The sequence below is a fragment of the Jatropha curcas genome, chromosome 5, assembly GCF_041381405.1.
Source record: "Jatropha curcas cultivar XTBG-Jc1 chromosome 5, XTBG_Jcur_1.0, whole genome shotgun sequence".
Classification (NCBI taxonomy): Eukaryota; Viridiplantae; Streptophyta; class Magnoliopsida; order Malpighiales; family Euphorbiaceae; genus Jatropha; species Jatropha curcas.
In genome coordinates, this window is record NC_143155.1 from 30,161,198 (window position 1) to 30,178,758 (window position 17,561).

General features: G+C 35.8%; 5 protein-coding genes across 17 annotated transcripts; 4 read left to right on the plus strand and 1 right to left on the minus strand.

Moving 5' to 3' along the window:
* Positions 1-15: 15 nt before the first annotated feature.
* Positions 16-3,008, minus strand: LOC105643200 (flowering locus K homology domain). The gene is made up of 9 exons (XM_012228280.4): positions 2,591-3,008; positions 2,383-2,484; positions 2,030-2,254; positions 1,857-1,915; positions 1,663-1,754; positions 1,429-1,541; positions 1,191-1,253; positions 732-814; positions 16-362 (listed from the first exon to the last, which is right to left on the minus strand). Exons 1-9 carry the CDS (start codon positions 2,933-2,935, stop codon positions 350-352), a joined length of 1,095 nt encoding a protein of 364 aa, XP_012083670.1. The 5' UTR covers positions 2,936-3,008; the 3' UTR covers positions 16-349.
* SHOT1 (Mitochondrial transcription termination factor family protein) lies at positions 3,000-7,060 on the plus strand. 2 transcript variants are annotated; one of them, XM_089721023.1, is made up of 3 exons: positions 3,000-5,808; positions 5,909-6,294; positions 6,648-7,060. In XM_089721023.1, exon 1 carries the CDS (start codon positions 3,135-3,137, stop codon positions 4,776-4,778), a length of 1,644 nt encoding a protein of 547 aa, XP_089577149.1. In that variant the 5' UTR covers positions 3,000-3,134; the 3' UTR covers positions 4,779-5,808; positions 5,909-6,294; positions 6,648-7,060. The 2 variants fall into 2 exon arrangements, with proteins under 2 accessions (XP_089577149.1, XP_089577148.1); XM_089721022.1 differs by having other exon boundaries at positions 5,909-7,060.
* LOC105643367 (uncharacterized) lies at positions 6,665-14,213 on the plus strand. 11 transcript variants are annotated; one of them, XR_005179091.2, is made up of 8 exons: positions 6,665-6,771; positions 8,263-10,018; positions 10,167-10,238; positions 10,576-10,684; positions 12,454-12,537; positions 12,777-12,999; positions 13,137-13,486; positions 13,569-14,213. XR_005179091.2 is itself a non-coding variant. In XM_037641702.2 (4 exons), the coding sequence occupies exons 2-4, from the start codon at positions 8,393-8,395 to the stop codon at positions 10,579-10,581; spliced, it is 1,704 nt and encodes a 567-aa protein (XP_037497630.1). In that variant the 5' UTR covers positions 6,665-6,771; positions 8,263-8,392; the 3' UTR covers positions 10,582-10,993. The 11 variants fall into 11 exon arrangements, 1 of the variants encoding a protein (XP_037497630.1); XR_005179092.2 differs by lacking the exon at positions 12,454-12,537 and having other exon boundaries at positions 13,569-13,701; positions 13,878-14,213; XR_005179093.2 differs by lacking the exon at positions 12,454-12,537 and having other exon boundaries at positions 13,569-13,701; positions 13,881-14,213.
* Positions 14,214-15,453: 1,240 nt separating this feature from the next.
* Positions 15,454-15,954, plus strand: LOC149496577 (uncharacterized). Its single transcript, XM_089721361.1, has one exon. It carries the CDS (start codon positions 15,454-15,456, stop codon positions 15,952-15,954), a length of 501 nt encoding a protein of 166 aa, XP_089577487.1.
* Positions 15,955-16,690: 736 nt separating this feature from the next.
* LOC105643203 (StAR lipid transfer-like protein) lies at positions 16,691-17,476 on the plus strand. 2 transcript variants are annotated; one of them, XM_012228285.4, is made up of 3 exons: positions 16,700-17,028; positions 17,119-17,189; positions 17,278-17,476. In XM_012228285.4, exons 1-3 carry the CDS (start codon positions 16,798-16,800, stop codon positions 17,282-17,284), a joined length of 309 nt encoding a protein of 102 aa, XP_012083675.3. In that variant the 5' UTR covers positions 16,700-16,797; the 3' UTR covers positions 17,285-17,476. The 2 variants fall into 2 exon arrangements, with proteins under 2 accessions (XP_089577182.1, XP_012083675.3); XM_089721056.1 differs by lacking the exon at positions 17,278-17,476 and having other exon boundaries at positions 16,691-17,028; positions 17,119-17,193.
* The last annotated feature ends 85 nt before the right edge of the window (positions 17,477-17,561 follow it).

The window sequence follows — 17,561 nt, forward strand, 5'->3', positions numbered from 1 at the left end:
TTCAAGACACTGAAAGAAATCTAATCCATAGTCCTGTGGTGTTATCCAATATTGAACTTCTTCTAATGAATATTCATGTCTACAGAGAAGGATTTTAAAACTTCAATTTGACTCTCCCAAAATCAACCATTACAATACCAGGGAATTGTTCAATTACGCACTAATATTAAGGAACCTGGACACTAAGTAAGCACTCTTGTACATCATCCTTGCAAAAAGCATGGGTCATCCAACTACACGGCTCATCTTTATATCAACATTGGTGGGATATAAGTATTGAGAGAGACTAGCTGTTGAGAAGAAATTGTGCCAACCCATTTTCATAAACTTCTTGACCTTCCAGCTTTCATTATCTCTGAAAACTGAGAAAAAGAGGTGAAAATGAGGAGAGGATGCAAAGAAGATAACATTGGAAGCAGCTTCAAGAGCACACTTATCATGCAAAGGCCCAAAACAATGGACCTCATTCATCCAAATTCGGTAAAGCTATTAGTTCAGCCACAGAGTAACGAAGAGGGAAAGGAACAAAAATGAAAACGGAAGAACAATGAGCTACATACAAGGTTGGCCTTTTGATAAATGTTAGTATGAATATGTTTACATAAACCCATAAGACAATTAACTTTCTGTAATCAGACCTAAAACCAACACCAATACCAACGAATTCACAAAACAGGAAGTTATGTTCAACACCTTGAAGAACATATTATAATAAAGGCTGGACTACTTACTATGACTGTTGAGGTTGAGCACCAGCTTGTTGTACCAGCTGAAAATAAATGTATTCATCCACTCTCTGCTTTGCCAATGCTACCTGTCACATATTCTCACCAATTCAAAGATAAATAAACAAATATAAAAATAAAAGAGAAACCTCGAATAATTTCGCCTTAAAACCCAACTGCACTTTCAACCAACATCAAATAATCTGAAGAATTCTATTTTTGACAAACTTTTAGAAAACATATAATTTTCCCCCTTTTACTTTAATCTAGCAGTACAGGTATTTTGCAGAGCCTTTTAACAAAAGCCCTAGGTGAAAATGATTGCCAACATCCAAGCAACAAGATAGACACCAACATTAACACCATACATTCTAATGGATCACTTCATCAATTTTACTTATTTCCTTTGATAAAAAAAGCACTAGTAATTCTTAGGAACGAGTCCTTGAAAATAGAGTACTGTACCTGTTGAGCAGTACCACCAAATTGTATTTGCCTATGTTCTTGTTCACCTTTTCCACCATAAACCTAAAAAATGCAAACACGGCATTTGATAATCCAGAAATGATAAAATTCCACGAACACCTTTATCTCAATCAGACGAGCACTTTAATATGTGACTTTATAACACTTCCAGTGCTGCATGGCATGTGGCAACAAATTAACCTAGCAGTTAAAGCTTAAGAACTGATGACCCACCCACCTTGATCATTGCTCCAGATTCATTTCTGATCCTTGATATGTTGGAGCCACTTCTGCCAATCAAGCCACCAATCAATGTCTCCGAGACCATCATCTCCAAAGTTACATAATCAGCTGCAAGATTGTTTGTCCTAAAGATGATGTGGTTATAACACAAAATATTAAAACTTGATACAGCCACATAATGTAGCAGTTGGAAGATAGGATTGTTCTAAAGGATGAAACATTGAATAACCTGAAGCTGGGTCCACATACGGTTGAGTGGGTCGGAACGTGCTATAGTTGTATGTTGGACTGATAGAAATCACCTGTTTTGGTGGGTTTTCCCTGAAACACATGAAATTGAAGCATAATAATCCCATATTTTTTCCAAACAAATACAAGAACAAACATCAATGAAAAAAGAAAAAAAATGCACACAACACCTACTTGAGTTGACAACCTATCTCCTCTAGAGCCTTCAGCACAACAGGTACATCCCCGGAAATCTACATTTAACACAAATTTCCATAATATTCCTTCTAGTAGCACTATAAAGCTGCTTTAAATTAGCCAGGCTTAACCATACATAAAAGAAATTAAATTGAAGATTACAAGCTAACCTGCACAATCCTATCAGATTCATGAGCAGAAGCACACAAAGGCAGCTGATTTGGAGCCAGTACAGTGATAGTGGCCCCAGATGAATTCCTTAATTTCTCAATGTTTTGACCAGATACCCCTATCAAATAACCCGCTTGCGAACCTGCTATTAAGAGCCTTATAGTGTTTGCAGCCACATGTCCTGCACCAACTAATTTTGATGCTTCTGCTGGACTATCATCTTCCTGTATATATAAATTCAAAAATAAAGCCAAAGTCAAACATCCAATCAAATCCATTGTATAATATATAATTTGGTAATGGTAGTAGATATGTGCCACTTTGACGATTGATGTAATTTTTCCAATCTCACCATTAGAATCAAGGAGGCTATTTGCTTGAGGGCATTCTCGGCGTCGGATAAAGCATTTTCACTTTCTTTCGAGCTTATGATGATGACACGCTCTTCATGTCGCTGCATAAATAACAAAAGAACCGCATTTCTTTAATCTTTGTGTAAAAAAGAAAATTCTAATTTGTAACCCTAATTGAATAAGTTGCAATGAAAAATCGAAGAGTACCGCAATAGCATCAGCGATTTTGATGGTGGCTTTGGTTTCTTCTCGAATCTTTTGTATGCGACACCCTTCCTTCCCAATAACTTTCCCGATCTGCCTCGACGGCACTACGATCCTAAATATAACATCTTGCGCTTTGGCCCGTTTTGGAGCCGATCCTTCTGTCTCACCTGCTGAAGCCCACGCACCGTCAAAATCGTCACGGCGGCGTTTCGTCGTAGAGTAAAATTCCGGTTGGGGCATGGTCACCGGTGGAGGGGGTGGGTTCATCGGAATCTCACCGGGCTGGGCCATCATTGTCGACGTCGTCTGGGGATAGTATTGCGTGTAAGGGTAAGGGAAATACATGAGGCTAGAAGAGAAAAATTGAGCGAAATGTCAAAATTTGCGAAACAAATCTCAAAGTCAAGGGCTTTATTTCGCTTTGAAGATCACTTTGCCATACGTGTAAATTTACAAATATACCCTTACAGCGAGTGCTACTACACTAGACAATAGGACTTTCATGCCAAAGTTAAAACCCTAAAAACGAAAAGGACAGCTGACCATGACCGTGTCGAGATCTTTCTGTACGATGCTATGCCGGCACTTCAGCTCTCTTCCAAGAGTCTCAAAAATTCCGTGGAAGTACAAGCAGCAAGTAATCCGTGAGGCCCAGCAAGCTCTCACTGACTACCTCCACTCCACGAGGTCACTGCCTTACGCCTTCGCAGAGCACATTAGTAAGAATTCTCTTATCTCTCTTTCCAATCTGATTGCCAACGTTGACTTCTCAGTCTCCGATTTTTCAAAGTCCGTGCGGAAGTTTCTCAGTTACCATCCCATAAACGAATTCGAATTCTTTTATGAAAGCATTGGGATTGATTATAATGAAGTTCACTTGTTTTTGCCCACAAAAAAGTTTTTCTTTTCTGAGGATGAGAGTGCATTGAATGCGGCTTGTACGCTTGCTGGGTTTGGGTTTCCGTGGAACAAGTTGGGCACATTGTGTAAGGAGGATAGTTCTATTTTTAGCAGGGGTTCTGAGGAGTTAACGTCTAGGCTTAATAGGTTTAAAGAACTAGGATTTGGTAATATTCCAATTATTGGTATTTGTCTGGCTTTTCCTTACACTCTGAGCGGTGACTTGAGCGAGGAAATTGATGCCTTATTTGATGACATGAAAAGGTTCGTCTTTGATTATGGCATGGCTAATTGCGTTGAAGCAAATGTGGATGCTTGGCATGAGATGTGTATCAAACTTCGGTTGTTCTATGATTTGGGTTTTGAAAAGGGGAAGCTGGGGGATTTGTTCGGTAAGAGTAAAAATATTTTTGTTGATTACCCAGTAGAGGTTTTGGTCCAAAAGATTAAGTATTTTTCTAGATTTGGGGTTGGAAAAGAAGCTGTTGGTTTGTTGCTACTTCAAAGACCAGAAATATTGAATTTTGATTTGGTGACACCTTTAATTTCAGTCAAGGGATTACTGAAACATTTTGGGTTTACTGATAATAAGTTAGAAGTTATTACCCAACATTATCCTCACGTATTGGGGAGAAATAAAATGGCCAATTTACCGCACGTGATGAAAGCTATGGATTTGCATGCTTGGTTTTTCGATAAACTCAAGGATGGAGATCCTCAATTATTAGCTAGTTATGCTATGAGAGACCCTGATGAAGATTTGGATAGAGAATTTACTGATATCTTGGAGAGAATTCGAGTCTCCAGAACCCACACTCATACAATGTGCAAGTTGGATTTTGTGCATGGAATTGGGTTTGGAGAAAATGCTATAACAGCCAAGGTCTTAACTCATTTGCATGGTACTAGTACTGAATTACAGGAGCGATTTGATTGCCTTCTTCGTTCAGGGATTTCATTCTCAAAGCTCTGTATGATGATAAATACCGCGCCAAAGATCCTAAACCAAAAAGCAGAAATACTAGAACAGAAAATGAATTTCCTGTGCCAGGAAATGAGTTCCTCTTTGGAGTACCTATATATTTTTCCTGCATATCTGTGTTATAACTTGGAGAATCGAATTAAACCCAGGTATAGATTCCATATGTGGCTTAAAGAAAGGGGTTTTTGTATGCAGAATTACTCTATTTCAAGTATTGTAGCAACTAGTGAAAAGAATTTTATGGCTCGCATATATGGAATTCATCCTGCAGCTCTAAAACATTGGTTTGAGCGTTTCTCATTATAAAGCACAAACTAATGAATGAAGTTCAGTAAATACTTCAATTTAGTCACTGCAGCATGCGAGCACTTTGGTTCTTGGTGTATGGTGTGGGATGTGAATTTATTTTCTCACGAATTATTAAATCTGTGTATACAAATTTGTAGTTTTAACTTTCTAAATTGACATACCTTAATCATGTCCTTATTTCTCAATTGCTGGGTGACCACTGCATCATATGTTTTCCTTAGATCCTAGTTCCTAGCCTTTGCTTCATACTGAATTTAACAGCTTGCCAGTTTATAAATTTAGCTATGAAGGTGCAACCTTTAGAAAATTTTCAGCAGTTTGATGTTGTAATTGAAAATGGTGAACATCTACTTCATCCAAGTAAGTTTTGTTTTCTGACTCAAAAAGAAATTGTATTTCATAGTCCTTAATTTTTTTTAGTACTTAGTAATGACTTGTGATATTTTACCTACAATTTATTGTTATTATTATTATTTTGCGGCACTGCAGCACATTTATAGAAATTTCGAGTTCATTTATCACAATCATGAAAATATCCATTATTCTACAATGTTTTTGGATCTTTCATTTAGAAATAACCATATCTTGTGTTTAGAAAATGAGGGTTATTCCAATTTAGGCATTCTCTAACTGTTTGCACCTAGGTGATGAGAAGATTCTGTGTTGGCTATGCCATAGGCTTAAAACGAAATACTTCTCTTTTGTTGAAATCTGGAAGATGATAATTATTTTTCCTGTGATGGCAAATGAATGCTGTAGAGTTGGTAGATGGCTTCATTGTTATGAGAGGTGAAAGCAAGGTGTGAAGAATGCTTGAAAAACTGTTAAGTTTCTTCTTGGATGAATGCTGTGTTATGATGCATCAATATGTGATTTTAAGCAAATAATTATTATGGATGTCTGAACTTAAATTTCTGTGTTTTGATGTTGCAACTAATGTGTTCGCTGATCTTGTTGTCTGAGCAATCGATTTGGGGAAAAAAAGAAAAAACAGTTTGAACATTGTGAAGGCTGGAAGTTGGTGAGGGTAAGAATCAAACACTGATCTTGGATATCTTGTTGCTACTACCGCTAATATTCTTATAATTCCTTGTTGCTATTAGGCTAAAATCGCTAATCATTGACAGGTTGACTAATGCAACAATGCCATTGCACAGTTTCAGTTCCTCTAGAGCATAAATTTACTAAAGGATGCATTGAAATTGTAGCCAGAAGCATAAGCAATACCAAGGAAAACTTACAGGTCGCATCTATCAGGCTTCGTTCCACCTCTCTTCACCTATTCAAAAAATGTGGGAAATAAAAGCACAGAAAGTTCTCAGCCATATGCTTCTGATGTTGCAAGCAACAGTCTCTGACTCGGAATTTACCCTGCATGAAGAAAATGCTATGTACAATTTTCAGTTTCTGCCCTACATTGGCGTTGGCAGAGGTGAGGAGTGACAGCTTTTCATGCTAATTCATGACCACACAGCTTTTTCTATCCTACAGATGATAGTGTACATTGAATCAGGTACTTCTAATGATTTATCTAAGTTGTTTTGCCAAAAAAGAAACAGAAATTGATTATGTGGGCCCTGTTTATACCCTCATGGTCATTTGCAACTTAAACCTAGTTCTGCAGAAGTTCCATTTTCAAATGTAGTAGTGTATTTACTAGGATTTGCAATTGCAAGTCTGTCTTGTCTGGCCATTTGGCATATGAGGAGTAAGCTATGGTTGCATATGGCAATTGCAGCCCCTATTACTGACAAACAACTAGTAAATTGCAATATCTCAAATTAGGTTGTTGGGGTTTAACTTTTAATAGACCATAGTATTGATTTAGAGTGGTTTTTATTGGTCTAAAGTAGACTAATAGTGCAGACAAATTGATGACAGAAGAAAAATATATCCCTAGTGTTTTCCATATACACGTGGCAATGAGATGATGTAGACCATATGACGATTGGTAGCCAGTGAAGAAAAACAGAAACCACATATGTCCCAGGTATGCTTATTCCACGTTCATATTTGGTTTGCGTGCATGTAACACACGTGCTGAAAAAGCAATTTCTTCAATTTCGTAATTAAACTGCAATATTAAATTGTCTGTGGAGAGTTAAACATTTGCAGGGCATAATATCCAAATTTAGGTGTTTTGGCATAGGACTTGTGAGATTCTCAGTCATACCTATAATCTGATTTGGATTTGTGGTATTATTTTACTATAACGCTTGTTATTGGACAATTATAACATTTGCTTTTCCATAATGTAAATTCAACTTGCTCTTAGACAATTTATTGTTCAAGTTCTCAAATCTCAATAGTCAGATTTCTTCGATTGAATTTTGAGAAACAACTTTTAATATAGCTTTTACTGTTTTCACTAAGTTAAAATACTATTTCTATTATTTATAGTATTCCGTAACGTAATTTTTATATTGTTTAGAGTTTGAAGAATTGTATCATGAAATGTTGCTCTATTTAATATTTGATTTGATAATAATCTAATAAAATAACTACATAAAATAACTAATAATTATTAAAATAACTAATTTTACCTTCCAAGGCTTCAGAGAGATTCAGACCATCTCTTCTTATAAGATACAGCAGGTTTTTGAGGTCAGTATGAATTTATATTGATGGCGTGAAATACGAAGGTGGTTTAACTATTATTTCCTGATCTTATGGAAAAATAATGTAATTAAATTAATAATATAATATATACTTCTTATAATATGAAATTGATAAAGGAATCAAACAACAAACCAATCAAGGCAATATGACCAAATATTAAATTTGCAGTTTTTTAATTAATACTACTTATTTAAATAAATAATGTCAACTATTGATGAGTTATTTATGGTAAAGGAGTATTATTGCATTGTTGAGCGTATCCAAATTATATCATTTTCATTTTTGATTTGATATTTTCTAGTTATTATTAATATTTTAGTTCATTCCTAATAATAGTAATAATAAAAAAAACTTAGATACTCCTCATTCTTTAAATTTCACAGTTTCATTCATTATTTTATTGTTGTCTAGGTATCTGCACTAAATATTATTTTTATCAAATGAATATTAATTAAAAGATATTTAGTTAATTATCCTTATTTTTTTATAAAATTTGGATAATTTAATCATTTTCTTAATTTTTATAAAAAGTTAAAAACTGTCAAATTTAGAAATTAAAAGGAAGTAATTAATTAGAGTATAGATCCCATAAAAATAAATAAAAAAATTACAAAATGTACCAATAATATTTAGTAAATTTTCCTCAGATAGCTGCATTGTATTCATTCTACCTCAGATAAATAATCCCATTTAAAGTTGAATTGGGAATAAATGGAAGTCTCTGTTGAATTAAAATTCAAAACTCAATGTAGTTCCTAACTAGTTAGGATTATTACAAATCACATTGCCAAACAGAGCCCATTTGATTGTACACTTGTAATGTAACCGTACCGAATCCCTAACCGCTCTCTGGGCAATGCAGGAAATAAAAATCCACACGAGGGCAATATCGTCACGTTGGAAAAAACAAATGGCTCTTTGTTTTGATTCAATTCCAGTTCCTGGAGCACTACAAGTAACTGTTGCTCAGCTCTTCCTACGCACACAAGCACATGCTCGCTCTCCTCTTCTCCAATTCCTCTCTCTTTCTTCCTTCCTTCCTCTCTTCAAAAATTTTCAGTCTTTGGGTGTTCATTTTCCTATCTGTATCTCTTTCCTTTCAATTTTCTCGAGTTTCTAGAATTCATTTTGCTCCATTGCAGTTCTATAGCCAATCAATATCAGTTTTTTTCTTTGATCAAGTCCTATCTTGCTCTTTGTCATTACAAGGGCTGGATTTTACTCCATTGAAGCCTCGAACAGGATCAGAGGGCAGAGAAACCTTTCTCTCTTCCCATCCAGCAATGGTGTTTCGTTCATTCGCCAGAACAAAGAAGTCACAGCCTACAGACACTAACAAACTCACCGGCATGGCTTCTTCAACTCTTAAACCTCACCAGCCTCTCCATAACTTCTCCTTACCGGACCTGAAATGGTCTATAAACCACCATACTAACAGCCACCGCTTTCGCAAGCCTGCTTCCGATTCCTCTTACAAATTCCCTCACTGTGATACTTCAGAGTCCAATGGGAATCCGATATTTGACGCTGCCAAAATTGGCGACTCGGAGGCGTATCCCATTCGCAAGCCTGCTTCCGGTTCCTCTTACAAATCCCCTCACTGTGACACCTCAGAGTCCAATGGGAATCCGGTATTTCACGCTGCCAAAATTGGCAACTCCGAGGCGTATCCCATTCGCAAGCCTGCTTCCCATTCCTCTTACAAATCCCCTCACTTTGACACCTCACAGTCCAGTGGGAATCCGGTATTTCACGCTGCCAAAATTGGCAACTCGGACGGGTATCCCATTCGCAAGCCTGCTTCCCATTCCTCTTACAAATCCCCTCACTGTGACACTTCAGAGTCCAGTGGGAATCCGGTATTTCACGCTGCCAAAATTGGCAACTCGGACGCGTATCCCATTCGCAAGCCTGCTTCCCATTCCTCTTACAAATCCCCTCACTGTGACACCTCAAAGTCCGGTGGGAATCCGGTATTTCACACCGCCAAAATTGGCAACTCAGAGGCATATCCCATTCGCAAGCCTGCTTCCCATTCCTCCTACAAATCCCCTCACTGTGACACCTCAGAATTCAATGGGAATCCGGTATTTCACGCTGCCAAAACTGGCAACTCGGAGGCGTATCCCATTCGGAGGACTGAGAAACCTGAGAAAAAATCGGGGCTCTCAGTTGACAATTCTGACAGGAAATCCAAAATATTTATTCGCATTAAGACTAAGAGCAGCAAGTGTGCTGATGACGTTGCGAATGCGGGGGATCAGACCTCGGTTGTGGATGATGCGGACGAAACACTGATGAAGACATGGAATCTGAGGCCTAGAAGAGCTGTGACTAAGGCTTCTAATGGGAATGGAGGTTTACTGAAGATTGGTGGAACTGCCGCGCCGGAAACTAAAGCTCAGGAAACGAGTCGCCCTGAATTGATTGGGTCGCGGAATGCTAACGGTGCTAAGGTGGGTGAGAAGAAAGGGAAGGGTAAGGAGAAGGTGGAGATGGTGAAGTTCTCAATCCCGCTTACCAAAGCGGAAATTGAAGAGGATATCTATGCTTTGACTGGGTCAAAGCCTGCGAGGAGGCCGAAGAAGAGAGCTAAACCTGTGCAGAAACAACTTGATGCAAGTCGATTTCCGTTATTTCTAATTCATCCTCTAGTTTCTACTTTCTTTTCTTTGTTTTGATTCCTGTAAATCTATGGTAATTATCCTTAAAATTAATAAATTTTCGAGCAGCTAACAAATCAATTATTTTATGATGGTTTTGCAGTGCCTTTTTCCTGGATTGTGGCTGTCATCGATTACGCCTGATGCATACAGAGTTTCTGAACCACATCTGAAGGTCTGATATTGATCTTTGAGAATTATCAAACTTTCTTTATTTTGTGTTTGATGGATGGATAAGCCAATAAGACAGGATAAAAATTGGGTAAATGTTGTTTTTGTTGGTAAATATTGAAAAACTTAATCTTTCTGAAGCTACTTCTTACGGAGGTGAGTAAAAAGCGGACAAACAGCATCAAAGAAGAGAAAGTATCTCACTTGATTGGATTGGTTTTAAGCAATTACAAGCATATGATTATGGCATTTTCATTTGCACTTTATTTCATTACAAGTTGATACTTTTATTTCTGCTTTTTATTTAAGCATAGCATGATGATACTCTGCTGCTCATACAGGGTTAGGTGATTCATTCATGTAAACTGGGAAACTCGGTGGTGAATGACTGCCCAACTTTTTGACAACAGCTGAAAATGTAACAAAGTTTGAGCCTGTAAGGACGAAAGGGTAACAAATGCATCTTGTTTTCGTGCCTTTTCTCTATACAAGGAGCTCATTGCAAATTAGAAGGGTTAATGTTATAGTTCATCTTTCAAGTAGTTGCCGGTGTACATAATAACTATCAATCTAATGGGTTTTAATAATTTCAGCCTTTATGTTTTGAATATCCGTGAAATGAAATGCTTCTGTTGAGCTTTGTTTTGTGTGATAGTTCACGAGATACAGTTTCTTGTTAGCCGATATACTGAAATATCTTTTGTACCCCAAGTAATTGGTGTATGATGTTGTGATTGACGTCCACGTTTCATGTCGCCATTATCTTTATTTCCGAATATGCATTTATTCGAGCCAAAAGTAGAAAAATGATAAGTTAGATTACAGATTCTTAAATCATTCTAAGATAAGTGAGATTCTTTGACTTCCACGTTTTGTGCATCTGCATTGTTTTTTTTTCTGAATATGCATTTAGCAGTGCTAAAAGGAAAAAAAGGAAAAAGGTTAGATTTTCGGTTCTTAACCAATTTAAGGTAATGTGATCCTATGATAAATTAAATGTGTTATTTGTCGTTATTCGAGGACTGCATGAGCCATGCACGTCATTGTCGTTATTCAAGGACTGCATGAGCCATGCACGCCGTTGTCGTTATCTAGAGCATGCATGATCTTGCGCGACATTGCTATTCAATGTAAGACACGTGCCTTTTACAAATTGAGTTGGTTACGAGCAGTTGTTTTCGGCAAATAGGCATTGCATAAATCAGCCCGTTATCAAATCGTACAACTGTTTATCTTCTAATTATCATCCGGATCATTATTAAAGTCTGTAAATAATGCACACTTGTACTTTAATGTCAAACAATTACCTACTAAGGCATGACAGCATGAGGATCTTACTGGCAAGTGTATGATGTAGTTTTTGAGCCCCATTTTAACCATTTTCTACTTTTTAGTGTATTTGATTGTTGTTTGTAGGTAGATATTAAGAACTGCTACTCCAGTTCCTTTATGGTAATTAAGAGTACTGCTTGCTGTTTAATGAAAACTTGAGCAGAAAATATGAACAGGCTGAAATGCATGTTACATATGTGCTGTGCACGAACTCAATTTAGGTGTCATACAAAGTATATTATATACTTATTATTTCAGTTCTTCTTGTCTTGAAATGTTGTAAATTTAGTGGCCCTTTATCAATTTGATGAAGGTAATATTCTTTGTGAAGTCATGAAATGTTATGCTTGGATGAGTTAAGTTGCTCCAGGCTCCTTGTATATCCCTATTTAAAAGTTATGCGAGCTTTGTGTGCAAGATTGCTAAGCAAGATGTCTGCATACATTGTGATGCAACCAGATCGATCAATTAGTACAAAAGAAATTTTAGTGCAGATTACGGTTGTCGCAATTAAATCTGCATCTTACGGTTGGACAAAACTCATGTAAAGGATTAGAAAATGATTATAAAATTGGTGCAGGGTCTGAATAACGATCATTTAAAGGAAACTTTAATTGATATGTGCTGATTGTTAGTAAAGTATAAGGATTAGCCTCAAACTAGTCAATTTGATGATGAGAAAAATGGGAGATTGGAAGTAAGCATGTGAGGCAGGACATCCTTTTGCATGCTCCTTGTGACTTTGGAATATGCAGAAACTTTTTAAGTTAATTGTTTTGGTATAGATGTTACTGTTAATCTTCTAAATATATCTGAACTTTTCAGCTTCCTTAAGATAAGTGTAGTAGTATTTTTCCACATCTGAAATCTTATGTTTCTGGATGTAGTCGTGATGCTGCGCCTTCACTCATAACGTTCATGAAATTATGATCTTTAATTCCAGCACACATGTGTATTTGCTCAATGAATGGGTTAGTCTGGTTTTACTTTATTACATTCCTTAACTTGTTTGACCTCCTAAGTGATGGAAATTGATATCTGAAGCAATTGAAAGATTTGGAACTTTAGAATTATCTATTTTTTTGATTCCCCATATTGTCCTGTGACCAGATTCTTGTTTTTTTATTTTGTACTTTTTTATTATTGGAGGTTACATATACTGCTGGATTTTAGGTGTACAATTCATTGATTATTGTTATGTTATATACAGAAGCAAAGTAGCTGCCGTGGTGGTGAAAACTTGGCGATATTCAGCTCAAGGGTGGTGCATATATAACTGTGAATAAGGGTGCTTTTTGTGCTGAATGTTCACCTTTTTCTACTTTAAAGCATTCTGAGATATATCTATGGGATGCAATCTACATGCTAACTGAGAATCAATTCTGTATGAGCTGCTTTAGGCCATCTGGAACAATCTGCTGAGGGGAATTCAGGTGCTCAAACTTTCTGCATATATTGATTATCGCTGTTGTTATTATTATTACTATTACTGTTCTTATTATTAATTACTTTATAGTATTATCAGTTGTTTGGAGTTGGATTTAGTATCAAATTGCTTTGGCATTTTCAGCAGCTGGAAACAAGAAGGTACCTGGAAGTTGAGGCTGCAATTGCATGTGATATTTGGGGATCATATGCTGTTGTCTGGAAAGGATGAACTTAAAAGACGATGCCGATAACCCTTTTGAAACTTTACATGGAAAATTTTGCTGTATCCTCTTCATAGAGACCTTAGCTGTCACTAAAATTTTCATCCTTTTTGGAAAAATTATCCCAAGAAATTTTTCCCTTGCATGGGGAAATTATAGAAGATTATGTTATCAGATCTATGTTGCATCCTATTTTCTCCCATTGAACCAGCAACCAAGGAGACCTCTGGATTGCAGTGCCTTTTTTAACAAATGACAACGAAGAATCTAAGTGAGAATTTTATTTTTGCTTTTTTAAAATTTTTGTTATCGTGATTAATTGGTATCCGAACATTCACATAATAACATTTCAGATGCTAATAATATGAAAGTTTGACGATGCTGGGGACCAGAACTGATTGGCAAAGAATTGAAATTTGAGGCTCAAACTCCAAAAGAATGAAATGCAAGAAACATCTAAATCAGAGGCAGATGAGAATAAGTTAGGTTTAAATTCTTGCTTCTCAATTAAATTAGCAACTGACTTGTTTCTTATTATTTTTCGTACATCTAATGCTGTGATTAATTACTGTTTAGCTGATTCTACAATAAAACTTTAGGCTAAAGTTACATCTGATTTATTACTATATTTCCATTCATTCTATATTTCTATTTCTTTCCAGCAGCTTCTCACTCAGTAAAAGCTGAACTGGTGGTTCAGTTTACAGTTCATGCATTTCCTGGGATCTTCCTTAGGGACAGAAATGCTGATATCAGACACCACAAACTTTTAAGGCTACTTCCACTTCCTTGTTTTGAAACTTATGTTATCTACTACATGTGCAACTAGCAGCCAAGCCAGGATTGAAGATTAAGGGGGGGGAAAAAAAAAAAAAGAAGAAAGATTTCAAAAATTAAGAGGGGTTAAATTAAAAAAGCTATTTTAATATTTTACTATTCTATCTAGTTCTGTAATTTTTCAGGAACTTTGCTTAATAAGATGAATGTGTTGTATTAGATATGATAGAATTGTTCTCACCATTATCGGTATTTGATCCATAAGAATCCATGTCTGGTTAGAATTATAAAATCAATTGTTCTACACATTAATATAAATATAGGGTAATACTTGATTTTTTTTTTTTTTTTTTTTTTAGTTTGAATTGCCAAGAAAATGTCAATTACTATAATTTGTAAACACTGACTTGATATTAAATGTAAGTTGAAATCTCAATCCTCTAATATTTAAAATAAGTAAATAACAAAATATTCAATTTAGAGATGATGGATTCTGTACAGTTATAATATTAATATTTCCGTTACTAAATATTACTAAAATTTTTTTTTCCATTCACATTTATAGATTAGGTTTAGATTTTGGGATTAGATAGTTAAATCACACAACAAAAAAGATTGTAAATTTTCTAGTATGGTCCATTTATGTTTTCCTTTTGAGAAAATAATAATATACTACTACTATAAAATAGCGTGGTCAATTTTTAATCACAGCATGTAGGGATGAAAATGATACTGCCATAGAAAATAGAGGAGTAAAAAAACATAATAAATTTATAAGAAAATAAAAAATTACGGTACACTCAACGTGGTCCGGTCCGTGAAATATAATTAATTTATCCTCGTTTTTTTTTTTTTGAAATATACCAATTTTTCTCTATATTTCACTTTCATTATATTATTAAGTCATTTTATTCAATTTTTGTATCTTTCAATCAAGTCAACAAGAAAATACAGAGTTTTTAAAATTTTAATATTGAAAAAATTATAATATGATCTATGTGTTTTGAGGACAAAAAAACTAATTTGTTCATCTATTTTAAAAAATATATCAAATGTGAGAAGAGATAAATGGATATTTTCATCATTTTATAAATCACTTAGGGGAAAAAAATGCAAAATGAAGAAAAGACCTAATAACAAAATGGAAATAAAATACGGAGAAAAATTAATCTATTTTAAAAAATGTAAAGAAGGACTAATTATATTTCCTAAAGCAGGACGTACGGTAATTTTCCCCAAAAAAAAAAAAAAAAAAAAAAAATTAGCAAGGTTCGAGTATCAATGTGCTTCCTAATTCCTAGTCGTGTGTGGATTATGACCCAAAGGTATGGAATCCAACATGGTATGGGATTTTATTATGCCTATTGCCTAACACTTCCTTGTATAAATTTCATTCTTCCATTCTCAAATTTAAAAATCACACAAAATTTAGGATTTGGGATTGGTAAGATAGACAGAATGATGGGAGACGTATCCTTAGAATCGCCACACCCTCTACAGAAATTCTCCTTATTACTCAAATTCCACTTGAGTAACTCTTCCCTCAACGGCGGCAAAGCTGCCTCAGACAACCACGATGCAGCCATTCTTATGGCGGCGCCATCAGAGTGTGACAAAGAATCGCCAAGTAATTGGAATTTGAGGCCCAAAAGAGTGACATGCAAGAAAACTACTGTCAATGAATCGGAAATTGACCCACCAAAATTAGGGAAAGAGAAAGACAAATCTACTGTAATTCGAGAAGCAGACAAGAAGAAGATGACAATTCCCAAGTTCTCTATTTCACTCACGAAAGAGGAGATTGAAATGGACTTATTGACCATGGTTGGACCCAAGTCGGTTAGGAGACCCAAGAAGAAGAGAAGCAAAATTGTTCAGAGAGAGCTCGATTGCGTATTTCCAGGTCTGGGTTTGTCTTCAATAAAACCTTATTCTTACAATGTTCGTCAGAGAAAGACTTAATCAAATTCTTCTTTCTTCATCGTCCAGTTCAATTCAACTGATTCTCAATATTGTTCTTCGTTTTAGTACTACCATTGTTGTTCTCAACTATTCATCACCCATAATCCGTCATTAAATTTGGAAGCTTTGGTAACGATTAGGTAATTAGCTTACTGTATTTGGTTTCTAGGGTTCTTGCAGATAGATTAAACAAAAACTTTAGGATTGTATTTTTTATCTCTTTATTACATTTGACATCGTTTAATATTCAGGATTTATTATTTTTCTCAAAAAAAAAAAAAAAAAAAAAAAAATCCAGGATTCATTATAAAAAACCAAATGAAAGCCTGATAAAGAAACCTTATGATTCAAATAGATTGATGTCCGAAAGTGATTCACAATAATTTTTTTCTCAGAATTGATTATTTATTCCTTAGAGGTGTATTCGAAATCTCTGCTATCAAACAAATAGCTCTCCGAAATAATGGTTCGGAGATGCTCGCGTGGGTTAAATATTTCAAGGTTATTTTTGGAATCATGTTTAAATTATTTAAAATTACAGATTCATCGATTTTTTAAGTGATTTCGAATTCAAACAGAGAGAGAGAGAGAGAGAGAGAGATCCATCCAGCTATGGGCTCGTGTTGGTTACCCTATTATAGATCCATCACAAATGAAATAAAGGCCCACGCGGGAGCTTGAAAATAAAAACGGAGGCCCATCTAACACATACTTCGTCATTAGAGTTTCAGCTGAATTTAGAATATGGTGAAGGCCCAACACAGATTTTTTATTTTTTTTATGACATAGAAAGAGTCTGCAAACGAAAAACTAGAAATTGGGTCTCAAGGCCAGCGGAGGAAGATGGAGGCGATCGGAAGCGGGGGTGGTGGCGCAAACGGTGATGGGACCAAGTGGAGATGGTGGGCCTTGGCAAGCACTGCCCAGCTCGTTTGGGGCGTGTCATCGTTTCAAAAAGGTTGCGCCGGTGACGGTAGCCTCATGCCGTTTAAAGCCTTTGCGGTTGCTTCACTCTTCGTCGGCTCCGCCGCCTCAGCCTCCTTTGCTGCGCTTAAAGCTTCCGGCATCCACAAGGTCTTGGATTTTCTATGCCTTCAACCTTTTTCCTTTTAATGGAAAGTTAGAATTTTGTATTGACTGGCGAATTCATGAATTTTTGGACAGGTAGAGGATCTTGTGAAGGTGGGAAGAAATATGAGGACAGGACTTGGGATTCCTCCGAGGGTACGAGAGGAGTAAGTGTTCTTTCTCCATAAATTTTTTATTAGTTTGATTATTCTATTAATTGACCCTTCTTTGATATATTACCGTTTGTTCTGCTAGAAAATAACACTCAACTCAGAGCTACAGAGTTTCCTTCACTTGAAGCAGCATCGACGATGTTGAATAAAGCTTATTTGTTTTAGGTTGAATGGCGGTGAATTTTGTATCATCTGAAAGAATAGATAATCTAGTTTTATGGGATCATTTTTTTTAAAGTTTTTCTCCAATCTTCAAATTAAATATCATACCGTTTGGTCAATCCTTTTTCTTGTAATTTCCATATTGATCAAAGATCCACCATCAGTTTTAAATAAACCAAAGTTAAAAAAAAAAAAGAAATCCAC

What these genes read in the sequence shown, in the direction of transcription:
- LOC149496577 (XM_089721361.1), top strand. Translation starts at nt 15,454, where the DNA reads ATGGGAGACGTATCCTTAGAATCGCCACACCCTCTACAGAAATTCTCC.
- SHOT1 (XM_089721022.1), top strand. Translation starts at nt 3,135, where the DNA reads ATGACCGTGTCGAGATCTTTCTGTACGATGCTATGCCGGCACTTCAGC.
- LOC105643367 (XM_037641702.2), top strand. Translation starts at nt 8,393, where the DNA reads ATGCTCGCTCTCCTCTTCTCCAATTCCTCTCTCTTTCTTCCTTCCTTC. An exon ending in CTGTGCAGAAACAACTTGAT is followed by an intron (nt 10,019 to 10,166) that starts GCAAGTCGATTT and finishes ATGGTTTTGCAG; the next exon opens with TGCCTTTTTCCTGGATTGTG.
- LOC105643200 (XM_012228280.4), bottom strand. Translation starts at nt 2,935, where the DNA reads ATGTATTTCCCTTACCCTTACACGCAATACTATCCCCAGACGACGTCG. An exon ending in TAGCCTCCTTGATTCTAATG is followed by an intron (nt 2,255 to 2,382) that starts GTGAGATTGGAA and finishes TTATATATACAG; the next exon opens with GAAGATGATAGTCCAGCAGA. An exon ending in GAGATAGGTTGTCAACTCAA is followed by an intron (nt 1,755 to 1,856) that starts GTAGGTGTTGTG and finishes CATGTGTTTCAG; the next exon opens with GGAAAACCCACCAAAACAGG.
- LOC105643203 (XM_012228285.4), top strand. Translation starts at nt 16,798, where the DNA reads ATGGAGGCGATCGGAAGCGGGGGTGGTGGCGCAAACGGTGATGGGACC. An exon ending in AAGCTTCCGGCATCCACAAG is followed by an intron (nt 17,029 to 17,118) that starts GTCTTGGATTTT and finishes ATTTTTGGACAG; the next exon opens with GTAGAGGATCTTGTGAAGGT.